At 35.2% G+C, this 13,778-nt stretch overlaps 2 protein-coding genes across 2 annotated transcripts; one reads left to right on the top strand and one right to left on the bottom strand.

Annotated features, from left to right (window-relative positions):
- Window positions 1-5: 5 nt before the first annotated feature.
- LOC122402593 (E3 ubiquitin-protein ligase TRIM23-like) lies at window positions 6-5,285 on the bottom strand. Its single transcript, XM_043405517.1, has 6 exons — window positions 4,688-5,285; window positions 4,037-4,597; window positions 3,870-3,978; window positions 3,293-3,666; window positions 2,361-2,729; window positions 6-461 (listed from the first exon to the last, which is right to left on the bottom strand). Exons 1-6 carry the CDS (start codon window positions 4,754-4,756, stop codon window positions 267-269), a joined length of 1,677 nt encoding a protein of 558 aa, XP_043261452.1. The 5' UTR covers window positions 4,757-5,285; the 3' UTR covers window positions 6-266.
- Window positions 5,286-8,795: 3,510 nt separating this feature from the next.
- Window positions 8,796-13,681, top strand: LOC122402497 (alpha-1,3-mannosyl-glycoprotein 2-beta-N-acetylglucosaminyltransferase). The gene is made up of 11 exons (XM_043405326.1): window positions 8,796-9,193; window positions 9,549-9,676; window positions 9,756-9,861; window positions 9,942-10,093; window positions 10,175-10,405; window positions 10,859-10,997; window positions 11,078-11,306; window positions 11,644-11,748; window positions 11,867-11,957; window positions 12,045-12,215; window positions 12,404-13,681. Exons 2-11 carry the CDS (start codon window positions 9,572-9,574, stop codon window positions 12,515-12,517), a joined length of 1,443 nt encoding a protein of 480 aa, XP_043261261.1. The 5' UTR covers window positions 8,796-9,193; window positions 9,549-9,571; the 3' UTR covers window positions 12,518-13,681.
- Window positions 13,682-13,778: the final 97 nt, after the last annotated feature.

Genomic DNA, 13,778 nt, shown 5'->3' on the forward strand with positions numbered 1-13,778 from the left:
TGATTAATCGACGAAAATATTGCGGAATGTGCAATTCACAAATTACGAAGTATATTGAGATCAGTAAAATCACGATCTCGATTATTCTCTAGCTCTTTCGAGGCTGTAGACTCTCATAAGTTCTTCAGTTGATGAGTGCGGCGCGTTAAATTAACACCGATGAGCTTTCAGCAAACATACATAAACAGGATTATTAGATTCTCGCACCCGGTACTTTTGTTACACATTCAGGTCTTAGCACCGAAAGTGCTAGAATGATTACGCATTTACGATACCGTAGGTATTGTATGCAAGGTTTCATGAGCACCCAGTTGTTGCCACAACCAATCGAGACCTTGAGTAGAATCACCAGCGTTTGTAACTAAAGATGATCCCTGTATGTGCCATGCTCTACCGCAACAAAGTTTTTGTAAGCATAGAATGTCGGTCAGCTCCTCTATGCTGGCACAGCCAGCGATATCCTGCAAAGTAATGCATAACATGCTGGAATTAATACTAACCTACGTATCAAATAACACAGGTATTCTACATGTAGATTATCATGAGCACACGACAGTACTGGACAAAAGTTAATCAAAACAACGGTTTAATAAATTGTAATATACCCATATATTGATTGATGATTAAATATTATCGTTCACAATGATTGTCGATTGAGTCCATCGTAAATTGCTTACAGTCTTTTACAAGTAAATTAATTATCAATTTCTCTAATGTTGCATTATTATTATTGAATATGTATGGCGTCATGCCATTGAATTATAACCATTAATTTAAACAACGATGTACGTGAGTAACTAATGGTGAATTACGCAATGAAAATAATGCAACATCAGAGAAGTTAATAATTAATTAATAATAATTAATTCTGATGACTATATTTTTAATCATATCACGCAGTCGATTAATTATTTTAAAAGGATCAGTCGATAACATTGATTCCATCGCGGTAGAGTTAAGCAAATTTTCTTAAAAATTTACAATATTTCCATCCTTTAATTGTAGTGATGTGATTTATAAGTGAAAATATTTATTTCTTTGAAACTAAATAATGATTGAGGCAGCCTTTTTTTACTCTCTATTACATAAATAACCTTTCGAAAACGTAATTAAAATTTCTTGTAGTGTTCATCGATTAGCATCGTCTTTTTATGGAGACATTTAATAGCTTTGCAGATTTATTATTAATTAATTCATAAATATACATATACAGGATGTTCGGCCACCCCTGGGAAAAATTTTAATGGGGAATTCTAGAGGCCAAAATAAGACGAAAATCAAGAATACCAATTTGTTGATGGAGGCTTCGTTAAAAAGTTATTAACAATTAAATTAAAAAATTTCAAATCGTTCTAAAAAAATTATTTTCAGTTGCAGGGGTCGATTACAATCATTTCTGGTCATTACACATACCCCCGAAATCCTACGCATTTTCGAGAGCAAAATTCCTTACCGAAAATCTAATGTGAGGCCAGAAAATGTTTGTCCGAATTTTCATGCGAATCTTTAAAACATCATAACTTTTGAACGAATTCGAGGATTTTAATGTTTAAAAAGGCAAACAACGCGTATTTTAATGGAGAATATGCAGAAATTCCAAAAATATTGGAAAAGTTGTTTCTTGACCCCGTAAAGTAGGAAAACCCCCCCAAAAATGGCCCAATATTCAAACAGCCATAACTCCTACAATAGTGAATATATTTCAATGAAACTTTTTTCTAAAGTAGAGCTCATGGATACCTACAAAGAAGTATTAAATAACTTTTCTGTAGGGCGTCAAACAAAATTACTAAAAATGAAAAACGAATTTTTAAGAAAAATCGACAGGGTTTGGTGCCTAAATTTTTCGGCCAAAAAAAAATTTCTAATCGTTCTGGAAAAATTATTTTCAATTGCGGGGGTCAATTACAATAATTTTTGGTGAATAGACATATCTCCGAAATCCTGCGCATTTTCGAGAAAAAAATTCAGTACGGGCAGAACTTTAAACGTTAATAACTTTTTAACAAAGCCTCCATCAACAAATTGGTATTCTTGATTTTCGTCTTATTTTGGCTTCTAGAATCTCCCATTAAAATTTTTCCCAGGGGTGGCCGAACACCCTGTATAAATAACCTAGAAATAGTTTATTTTTTAAAACATAAAATTCTTATAATAGGTAGTTAATGTTTTGCATTAACCTTAATTTAACGACAAACGAAATGAAAGAAAGCAAAGAATAAAAATGAACTTATTATTCGAGAATAGTATTAATGCAAATGTGAAATATCAGTTAAATTATCGATTATATTATAACAAATAATTAATATTATAAAAATTATTTCTTAAAATAGAATAATGCAATTACATCACTGTCTCACCTGTTTATTAGCGTAGATTAAAAACAAAGCATCCTTAAGTTCGCGTTCGTTGACGATTTTCGACAATTCATTTTGCGCCTCTTCAAATCGGGATCTCTCACTGGCATCGACAACAAAGATAACAGCCTGCGTATTTTGATAGTAGTGTTTCCATAGTGGCCTGAATTTTTGTTGACCGCCAACGTCCCACAATGTAAACGCCAGATTTTTGTATTCTAGACTCTCGACGTTGAATCCTATAGTCGGTATTGGCGGACCGGAAAGCGTAATTCCTCTCATCGCTGATAATATGCTCGTTTTACCAGCACCGTCCAATCCCAATATCACCACACGCATGTCGATTTTTGTGCCAATATATACCCTATTATCCTAAGGTGGTAATAATTTTATCAGATGAAACAAGAACCGCAAAAAATTTTCATAATTCAATTATTTGAATCGTTAAAAAAAAAAGTAAGAGAAAGGTAGAAATTAGTATTAAGATTCGTGAATTTTGTCGCTTATAGCTAATAAATCTTGTATAAACTGTAACGAAAAAATCCAACAGAGGTTCAAAATGCTTCAATTACTTAATTTTGAATCTTTTAATATGCAATGCATTGTCAAAATTCCTCGAATACTTAATGTCTGAATTCAAATACTCTTGAATTTCAAATAGAGCCTCTTATTTCGCGTTTACTTATGTATTTAAGTTTGAGCGTATTTCAACATACGCTGTTATTTTTATAAGTTAATCATTTGTTACATGCCTTTGATTTTCAAGGTAATAGACTTGTTAGTGTTTCGTAATTTTTTACTTTTTCTCAACAAAAGGCATTATCATCATCTATTTGTACTTTTTATGACTATCGTGGCTGTATATGTACACGTGTATTTTCGAACACGTACAGGATCATAGATTAATTTTAAAGATAGAAATTATGAAAATATACCTTGCTAAATATTATGGGAATAGAAGCTTGAGGCGTGAGAAAATCAGGACCCAATTGAGCATAGTATTGTTGCCGTTGTTCCAACATAGTTAAAACTTCCTGAACGCTTGTTGCACTGCGTAGTAGTTTCCAATTTTCTAAATCTAACATGCTTTCACATTGAATGCACACGTCGGCCACCTGAGATCTCGTGGTGGTAAGATCCTGTTGTTGCTGTCTCAGAGCGCATAGTCTTCCATGAGTTTCCGTTTCAATACAGGTGATGGCCGCATTTTCTTGTTCCGCCAACGAGGCTCGTAATTCCTCGAAATGTTGATGAACTTGTTGTCTTGCATCGTCCAATACCCATCCTTCCAATAATAATATTACTGTCTCTAAACAGGAGTAGTGTAATTGTAATTATTAATTTCTGTTGATTTAATTGTTCATTCTTTGTTTGCAATTAAGTTGATAATTCTGTATGTCAGTTATAAATTGGATACTACTTATTGTCAATAAGAAATCAGAAAACAATATAAGCATAAAAATTCAGTTAATGTGACTGAGTTTATAGCAAATAGGAATTAAAATAACATACCTATTCTTTGAGCTGTGTCTCTCATACTCTCTATAAATTGTGTCATTTTTTGCAGAGCAGTAACGATAGACTTTCTAATATTTTCTGCCTCGACTTCCACCAATGCTAGCTATAATTTGAACAAAAGTTAGGATATTGATTGATAGTCAATAGGTTGAGCATGTTACCTTATGCGTACTATGTCTGCCATAGTCCTTACATAAATAACACATAAGCGAATTGTGACAACCTTCCTGCGTGCAAGTAAATTCTGCTACATGCATTGTGTGAACTGGACATTTTGGTTTATCCTTTGGTTTTTCTGACAAAGGCACTCGTCTGTGCTTACTGAGTGTCTTTGAAGAGTGAATTGTACTATCACAATTTTCGCATAAATGAGTAGAGCAAACAGTGCAATACAATACAGCAATATGTGCTTCGTCTTCGTCGCAAGTTTGATTAGATTGAAGTCTTTCCTTTTCAAGTATCAATGTTTTCTCACCGTTTGATTGCTCCAACCTTTCTAGTAATTCAATCAAAGCAAAATTCTTTTTCAAACTGTAAACATGATTTTCACTGATGCCTGTCGGCTGTCTATCGAAGGGGCAAAGTAAAAATTGCTGATCCGTCATGCATGGTCTTATTCTTAATAAACAAGAATGACACACTGTATGACCACAGTGTAACAATCTTGGAACATTCACTCCGTCAATCGTAAATACCTCGTCACAAACTCTACATTCTAGCATCTGAAAAAAATATATTCAAAGATTGGAATACCTCTGTTATTTTTCAATGCCTTTATTTTTAAGACGAAATACTTCGAATTCTTTGCTCACGTTCGATTTCGTTGTTGGTTTTAGCAATTGTCTAAAATATCTGCTTAGTCGATTCACGTCCTCTGTCATAGCTACAGTTTTCTTTTTATCAGAATTAAAAAGAAACCAGGATATATAAATAAACGATAGAATTTAATATACGTCGCATAATCGAAGATGACAAAAATAGGAATTGTGGTCGCGAGCAACAACTATATTTCGTGTTTTTAAATTTACATGTTCCTTTTTATTAATTATAACGTTCGTAAACGATGTTCCATGAAACCTCAGCTGACACGAATGACAACTTGTCAATCGATATACAAGGGCATTATTTCGGGTCTTAAGATACTGACTTGCATACCTAGATTATGTACAAAACAATGCATGTGTACAACGTGCATGGATTATTAAGCTGACGCGTAACTATGTATGAAGTTAGTATGATTTCATACTTGCCATAATTCGCATAGTTATATTTGCTCAAAAATTTTGTTCGATAACACATAAAACCATTTCTTTTTATTGATTTTAACAGTTATTATTTCGTGGTACATGTAGATTACACGTATCAGAATTCATTTTTAAAACGCGCAGATACATGCTCAATAAAAAATAGTTTAATCTCTAAATTAATTATTTATTTGCAAAGAAAACAGATAGAAAAATGGTATAACCATCTAGCGGTGAACAGATCGAACTACTTTATAATATTGGTTATAATTGAAATAAATGTAGTTGCTAGGGTGTCAAAGTACCCCATGTTATCAATTAAGGGTTAAAGCTAAATTTTATAGCCAAACAATATAAAAAACAATATAAAAGCCAAACAATATAAAAAAAGTCAAACTATAACCTTAAAATTATTAGACATAGAGAGGTTATCAATTAAATAAACAGGATGTTGGTGATCGTATTACAAATTAAAATGTATTTGAGGAAATAAATTATATAAATACAAAATAAATAATATAAGCTCCATAAGTACGAAACAATACAAAACAAAAAGTTAAAAAATATCGAGATATAGGTTTTCTACATTGGAATTATTCGAATAAACATTTATGTTTGTCATAATTTCAAATATTTTTGAAGACACGTTCAAATTGTAGATATCTTGTAAAGAATTACGATAGCAGTGTCGTTGTATAATAGAATCGAAACTTTCAAGAATTCTAAATTTCGGTTCATACTCAAATCTTCATAGTCTTAAAAACTTCGAACCATTTTGAAACTAAAATTCAAATAGGCCATCATTATTTACACTACTTTCAAAATGGTCGGCACAAGTACCAATCATGTTCGACTTAAATTGTAATTCCTACCGTGCATAGCGTTACGATCTGTTTCGAGACTTTGTTGGATGGCACAGACAAGGTTACGAGTAGACCTTTCACCTAATGTATTTTTTCGGCCCGTTTCTCTGGTGTTCTAGAGCCCATTACCATTTCCGTGTCACTCGCAACGTTACCAACAGTTTAGAAATGAACACAAGAGGAAATGAGACAGAAAATGAAATTACAGAAATTTTATTATTTTTTAACGGAATGAAAGCTGTACGGTCTATCATTAAACTGTGTAATCGGAAAGGTAATAAACACCGTGCAACTCCGTCGATTCCGTTCCTCACATTTTTATTATTCGTGGTCGTACAACGACGTGACCCGTAGTGCGGGTTATGCTCGACCAATGATCGCGCTCGATCATCGTCACCGTACAAAGAGGCATTCGAAAAAAGAGAGAAAAGTCGGTAGAAAAAGGAGAAAGTCAAAATATTATTTGTAGAATAGGCAGGGATAGCGAAAGAAGATAACGTTATAAACAAATCACTGAAACGGTCTGCCAGAACCTGAGAGCCGAAGCTACCCAGGCCCAGGCGAGACCCTAAGAGGAATACAAAAGATAAGAGGCGATGACAACAGGCCTTTCGGCTCGCGCAGTTCTGGTCGCCGCGTGTGCGCCCATACAATGCGGTGAGCTTCAAAAAGCTAAGGCGTATGTGGTGCTCTGGTCGCCACAGAACATTAATCGATTAATTTCATTGGAGTAATCAATCGATTAAGATTATTTAAAAATTTCGAAATTATTAAAATACCTAAGGATGTATCTCATTGATACGTACACCGCAAATCCTCTATTTTTTATTTTAAATTGTAATCCCATTAAGGGATTCAACCACAGAGGGATTCATCCGCCGAGGGACCTTTAATTCCTAGTAGTCTTAAGCTTCGTCGCGAATATTAAAATTAACGTCGAAGATTTCTCTATTGTCCGTGTCTCCGCGCCCTACCAAGTAATTATTGACCAAGTAGCTTCACTTTCTTTCGTCCTCTCGTTTCTCGTTTCGATCACCACTGCTTTAATGTAGAAAACAAGTGATCGGCCGTTTAGTTGGTCCGAAGGGTCAGTTGCCGTCCACTGGCGAGACGATCCAAAGGAAAGGGTATTTCGGCCGCAGAGGAGATCACGGACTGTTCTTGTCTGCGGTAGTCCCGACACACGCTCCCTCTCTCTGTTAATCATCCTGAGTTGAATCCAGTTGGCTCCCAACAGGATGCTTGGGGGAAATGGGGAACCTCTGTGTCGGGCGCGTCGATTCACTTCCCCTTCGATCAAACTTGCTAAGAGGCAACGGAGCTGACCCTTTGGACTCGCTATTCGGTTCGCGTATCTCGATTCTTGCTACGATCACCGCTGTTTCGTCGAACGAAATATGCGATCGGCCAAGTAGTTGGTCCAAAAGATCTAATCGCATTCCCTTGGTAGCTCGAGATATCAAGGGCAATAGGTTCGATCCTAAGATCTGCTGCATGGTTCAGCATCGCGTCGCGTCGCGTATCTCACGATTTAGCTTCATCCCTTTTTAAACGAGATAATTGCTTGGTACCACTAATTTAGAAGATAGAAAGAGCCTCGTTTTCTCTTATCTTCTGAATTTTAGTTCCAACTCCGCTAGCTCAAACTTCGACGTTAATTTTAAGTCTCTAGTGTATCTGCGTATATGCCAAGCAATTGTTTACCAACTAACTTCTCGTTCACTCGTTTCCCTCGTTTCTCGTTTCGATCACCGCTGTTTCGTCGAACGAAACGTGTGATCGACCGTCCAGTTCGTCTGAAGATCTAGTCGCCTGCCCATTTCTAGAAATAGAAATCAATCTACCAAGGGCAGTGTCGATTCGATCCGTAGATCTGCTGCACGGTTCAACATCACATCGCGTTGACTCTCTCAGAATTTGGCTTCACCCCTCGTTTAAACTAAATAATTACTTGGCACAACTAAACTAGAAGATCGAAGGGACTTTGGTTCCTTCTATTTTCTTAGTTTAGTTATTCAGATTATAAAATTGCGACAGGGAGATCGATGGAACTTGGATTCCATCTATCTCCCTTTGGGTCTCCACTCACAGCAACCTCCACGTGGTGAAACCTGGGTAATATTATTTAGCGTTTAATTAATAATCGTATCACTCTTAGTTGGGCAATGCAATTATTAATTAAAAACTAAATAATATTTGCATAGGTCATCATAAATATAGAGCTTCCTCGCTAGGTTAGTTTTAATTCTCATTGATTCATCAAAGATTCTGGAGTATTGTCAGGGACAAGGTATACGAGTAGATCTTTCACCCAATATATTTTTTCGGCCCATTTTTATGGGGTCTCGAAACCCCATTACCATTTTCGTGTCATTCGCAACGTTGCCAACAGATTCAGAAATTAATTTTTATCCCTTCCATAGTCAACTCACATGTATTTACGCATATACTACAGCTATTTGTCTATCAATACTAATTCAGTGAATAGTTTCTCAACTGACCGCGATCTATGAGAAGAGGACGCTAAAATCACCTCCGAATTTTCAGGTCGGTATGGCAGTCAGATTGGGCCACGAAAGTCCATAAGGTGAAAGGTCTACTCGTATACCTCGTCTGTGGTAATGGGTCCTAAACAGTTCTAGGAACTCATAAACCGTGGATAGAAAAATGCATTGGACATTGAGTCTGTTCTATACTTTGTTAGTGCTATAGATAAGAATTTTGCCTAGCTGTAGTATGATTAGTATAATTTGTAGCATAATTTACCTGTGGCCTTATGGCAGCAACAGACCATGACTGCAACTCGTCAACGATGAAACATCTATTCTGTTCCTGGTCTGTGGTTGCTCATAGTTAATTAAGTAGGTGTCGCCGAATGTGAGTTCCACTACTCCTTGCACGGTCGAGATCAAGGATCTGTGAATATTTTCACAAGGAAAAGCAATGCTTTCCCTCTCGGACAGATTTTTTCCGCGTCCACCGCGTAGCTTAAACAATGGAGTATACGACGCACTGTCAACGTGCGAAACTTTATGATTTAGTTTAGAATCGTTTCGACAAGCTGTTAAGTCCGAGACACGTGTACTCTTTTATTTTCTAAATCGTTGATTGAGGGATAGCAGGATCGTGAATCGATTGTCGCTTACGTATACAATAATGTACGTCCTCGTGTAACGACGCTCGAGCGGCGGGTTACGTGGATCTCATAATGGTACGTAACCTCTGACATGATAAATAGAAAAATTCCACAGACTCTTCCGCGTATACAGAAGCAGATTGTTCGATTAATTGAATGCATGTAAAAGCTATAATGTTGTAAAATATTTTTTAATGATATTTCAGCAAATTTGTGAAACATTTTGGTGCTGTTTAGTCTATCAATCTTAATTGTTAACATCTTTTTCATTTTCACTCATGTGGCAACAGTTTCTAGCATTTTAAAAACTGACTCTAATTTGAAACTCAACAAGCGGCAAAATACGTTCCTTTATTATCCAGAAATTCCTTTAACTAAATTGAAAATTGTCATTGATTTGTTTCAAAATTTTACATATTGTACGTTCCAGATGAGGTGACACCTGGTTCTGCCATGCGGAACAGGTCAATCAGTGTTATTTTTGGCTCTTTGGTCCTGTGGGGTTTGATTACATATTTTTTGATTTCTGATCAGCCGGCAAACAAGGAACAGGACACAGTAAGTACAGTAATTCATACATTTTAAAGGTTTTGTGAAATAAAAGTTCATCGTGACAATAACTTACTAATGATTGTAGGCAAGAGTGTCCAATCAAATCAGCAAATTGGAGAAGAGAGTAAAGCAGGAAATAGCTTTGAATCAGGAACTTCTGCAGGATATTAAAGAAGACAAGCAACGTAAAAGTATGTTTTTGCAATGTTAAAATTTAGAACTATACACGATTATTTAAATAGTGTTTCAAAGATTTTCTTTTTATGAACAGAGAAATTAGACACTGCAAATTTGAATGCAGACGAAAAGCAGAAGAATGCAAATCTTGTCGACCAGAATAAAATTCTTCCTGAGAAAAAGGAAAAGGATATAGAAAATGACATAAAAAGTATACAGCCTTCGCAAGCGGAATTAACACATTCTGTAAAGTATTACAGGCTCTTCATAATAACTCAAAACGAACACTTAAAATGTTTACGATTTCTAAATTTTTTATTTGTTTAGAGCGAAATCTCTCACGATATTCCTATAAAAGGAAAACTATCGGACGGATCTCCCATAATACCAGTTTTGGTGTTCTCTTGCAATCGTGTTACCGTACAAAGATGCCTCGATCAATTAATAAACTACAGACCTAGCACAGATCAATTTCCAATTATCGTCTCGGAGGATTGCCAACATCGTCAGACTGCTGATGTTATTTCCAGATACGGAAATCAAATAATACACATACAAGTATAACATCATCCATATTAGTGGTTCTTAATCTGTAGTTCATGGACTCGAAGGGAGAGCTATGGCTAGATATCTGGGTATCTACGAACTTGCACATAGGAATTTAAAATTAATTTCTTTTTTGTTGGACATTTATGCCTAAAAATACCAACTTTGTTTCTCCGATGCTTTAATGTTATGATAGTTATCATATTAGATATTTTATCAAAGATGCTGACTCAGTTAAGACTGAACTCGTTGATTATATCTAACCAAGGTAGGAATTTTAACCTTAATTTAGCTAATATTTAAAAACGTTATTTTGAAGAACATTACGCAGAAAGGGCCCATGAATGCCATTAGAGTATCAAACGGGGTCCATGGGAAAAAAGATTAAGAATCACTGATCCGTACTATTTCTTATTAGTTTTGGCCTTGGAGTAAATTAATAAAGATAAAAACAAATGTGGTTAGCAACCGGATCAATCGGACGTTGAAGTGCCACCAAAGGAGAAGAAGTTTAAAGGATATTTCAAAATTGCACGCCATTACGGGTGGGCTCTCAATCACGTCTTCTTTCAACTTGGATACGATACTGTGATAATAGTCGAAGGTACATTTCATGATTCCATTATCATCGCTTTTAAACATATTAAACCATTTTGTATTTGAAATAAATTTGTTTTTGTCTAGATGATTTGGATATAGCCCCGGATTTTTTTGAATACTTTCTGGGCACATATCCTTTATTAGTGTCTGATAATTCTCTGTGGTGCGTGTCTGCGTGGAATGACAACGGGAAAGCTGGTTTGGTTGACCAGAATGCAGCAGATGTATTGTACAGGACAGACTTTTTTCCTGGATTAGGTTGGATGTTGACACGTCAGTTGTGGGCGGAACTTTCGCCGAAATGGCCCAAATCGTAAATACAAGGTTTATTTTTTAGGGCGACAGAAAATATTGCACATCCATAAGTATTCGTACCCTAATTAATAAATAGTTCGTATTTTGCAATTTTGTTTCGGAAACAAAATAATAATTCACCTAGCGTATACTTTAAAGTTTGAATTGCCTTTTCCAATAAATAGCGCACTTTTTGAGCGGAAGGTAGATGTGCATGGGTTTTTCTTTGAAAGAATAAGAATAATTTTGTAAAAGAGTTTAATTGCTTTTAACAATATGCAATATTTTCTGAGATATCGTAATATTAATAAAAAGCTTTTAAACTTTAGTTTGTAATTTAAAAAAAAATGTAATAGATACTGGGATGATTGGATAAGACAACCCGAACAACGTCGAAACAGAGCCTGTATTCGACCGGAAATATCCAGAACACGAACATTCGGTAAAACTGGCGTAAGCAAGTACGTATTTGAATTTCATGAAACATGTGCAACGCTAAAAATAATCATTATACTAATCTATCGATTCGAACAACAGATAAAACGACATATTTAAGTTTCACTATTTTCTCATTTACAGTGGAATGTTCTATGAAAGGCATTTAAAATATATTAAGTTGAACACTGAATATGTGCATTTCACTAAGATGAACTTGACATACTTGTTAAAAGTAAGAAAAACCCCACTAATGTACTACTGATACTGTGCTAAGGGATTGATGTGTCCGAATTAATTTTAATATAAAAAACTTCTACAGGATAATTACGACATAAATTTTGTCAATGACGTGTATCAATCAACGGTGGTCAGTTTTTCGGAATTGAAGAACGAGAAAGTAGTGGCACCAGGCGCAGTGCGAATACCGTATTACAATCGCCAAGCGTATAAAAACACTGCAAAACAATTTGGATTGATGGATGACTTTAGGGTAATTATTAATCTTATTAAATTAAATTAATTTATTAGCAGTGCAGTGGTAAAGATGATTCGATTACATATTCCTTCGGAGAGTCAATTTCTCGTCTAAAACAAATTTCAATTTTAGTTATTTTAGTTGTTAGGATTATTATTATTAGAAGTTTGAAACTATATAAAATACTGTTTTGTTGTCTTTAGAGTGGCGTACCCAGAACCGGATACCGTGGTGTAGTTACGTTTTTCTACAAAGGAAGAAGAGTACATTTAGCACCAAGTGCAAATTGGAATGGTTACGATATCACTTGGAGCTAACAGAAGATTTTACCTTATTAGGAATTTGTTAGATCGTACGAGTTAATTGCTTCCATGATGTTCGTCGAAACTGAGTGAATATTTTTGACTACACGCGCACGCGTGCCCAAGAACGTTTATCGATTACAAGTATTCCGCGTTTACTTCCTCGGTTGCAATCCACGATGAAACGTGAATTGATAAATCAATCAAATGCTAACGGCTGCTTGTAATTTTTCTTGTAGAAAATTCATGAGCGAAACTTGGAACGTGAATTGTTACGTGATGTGAGATTTGCATAGTGCCTCAAAAATCGTACCCATTGTTTGTATACACGGCGTTACGCAGGTGTGACGTTCCTAAAAATCTGTTCGTCGGATCATAGACTATATTAAACCACATCTTTCGTGTTAGGGAAGCCAAGAAACTAGAGACATCGTACTTGCGTAGCACTGTACATCGAGATGCAAAAGGACTGACAAAAGGAATTTGGATTACTCGTGCAGTTAGATTTAAGCGATCGTTCTTGCCCTTTTCTTCCATTATATTTAGTTTTAAACAGAATATTGATTATTTTTAATCGATGCAAGTTGTCTCTCTTCCAAGGATATTTTAAAGACTGTTCGAGACTCGTTTAATTGTTTCAAAACTACAATTCTATTGAAATAACTGTTTCCAAACAGTGATAGTACTAACGACTGCACGAACAATCTATATTCTACCACTATGTACATAATGTTTATATTGTATCACACATGCATAGTTGGATAACAGATATAATTTTTGGACTAATTTTGCTTCCTTGCCGATTCCATTCGCGTTAGTTTCTTTTAGTGTAAAATTTAGAAATGGAAAACGCGAAGGAAGATAAAGATCAGTCCGAGAATGATTTATCTGATTAACTCTGCATTTTGTGTGCTTTGCTCACGGCTAATAACCGAAGAACTGAGGGTCGAATTCGCTGGATCACAAATGGTTTCACGCTGAATTGTTTCAACTTGAAGCATATACGGAGACAAAACAAGTTGCTAATTGATGTTGTCTTCTAATTTCTTTATCGCGCGACGGTAAAGGAATATTCTGTCAATAAAAAGAATGCGACAGTGCTGATATTTACGAATATAGTTCATTTTCGTCTAGTCTAAATTAAGAAATAACATTCGAAAATTATAATTAATGAAAAATAATGTTCGTTAAACTCTGAAATTAAGATCACATTCCTGGATGATTATCCAATTGACTGAACAAAAATTGTTTTCATAAATATACATTTTTCGTCTCT

The sequence above is a fragment of the Colletes gigas genome, unplaced genomic scaffold (assembly GCF_013123115.1).
Source record: "Colletes gigas isolate AHSC1104 unplaced genomic scaffold, ASM1312311v1 Colletes_gigas_Sc00037, whole genome shotgun sequence".
Lineage (NCBI taxonomy): Eukaryota > Metazoa > Arthropoda > Insecta > Hymenoptera > Colletidae > Colletes > Colletes gigas.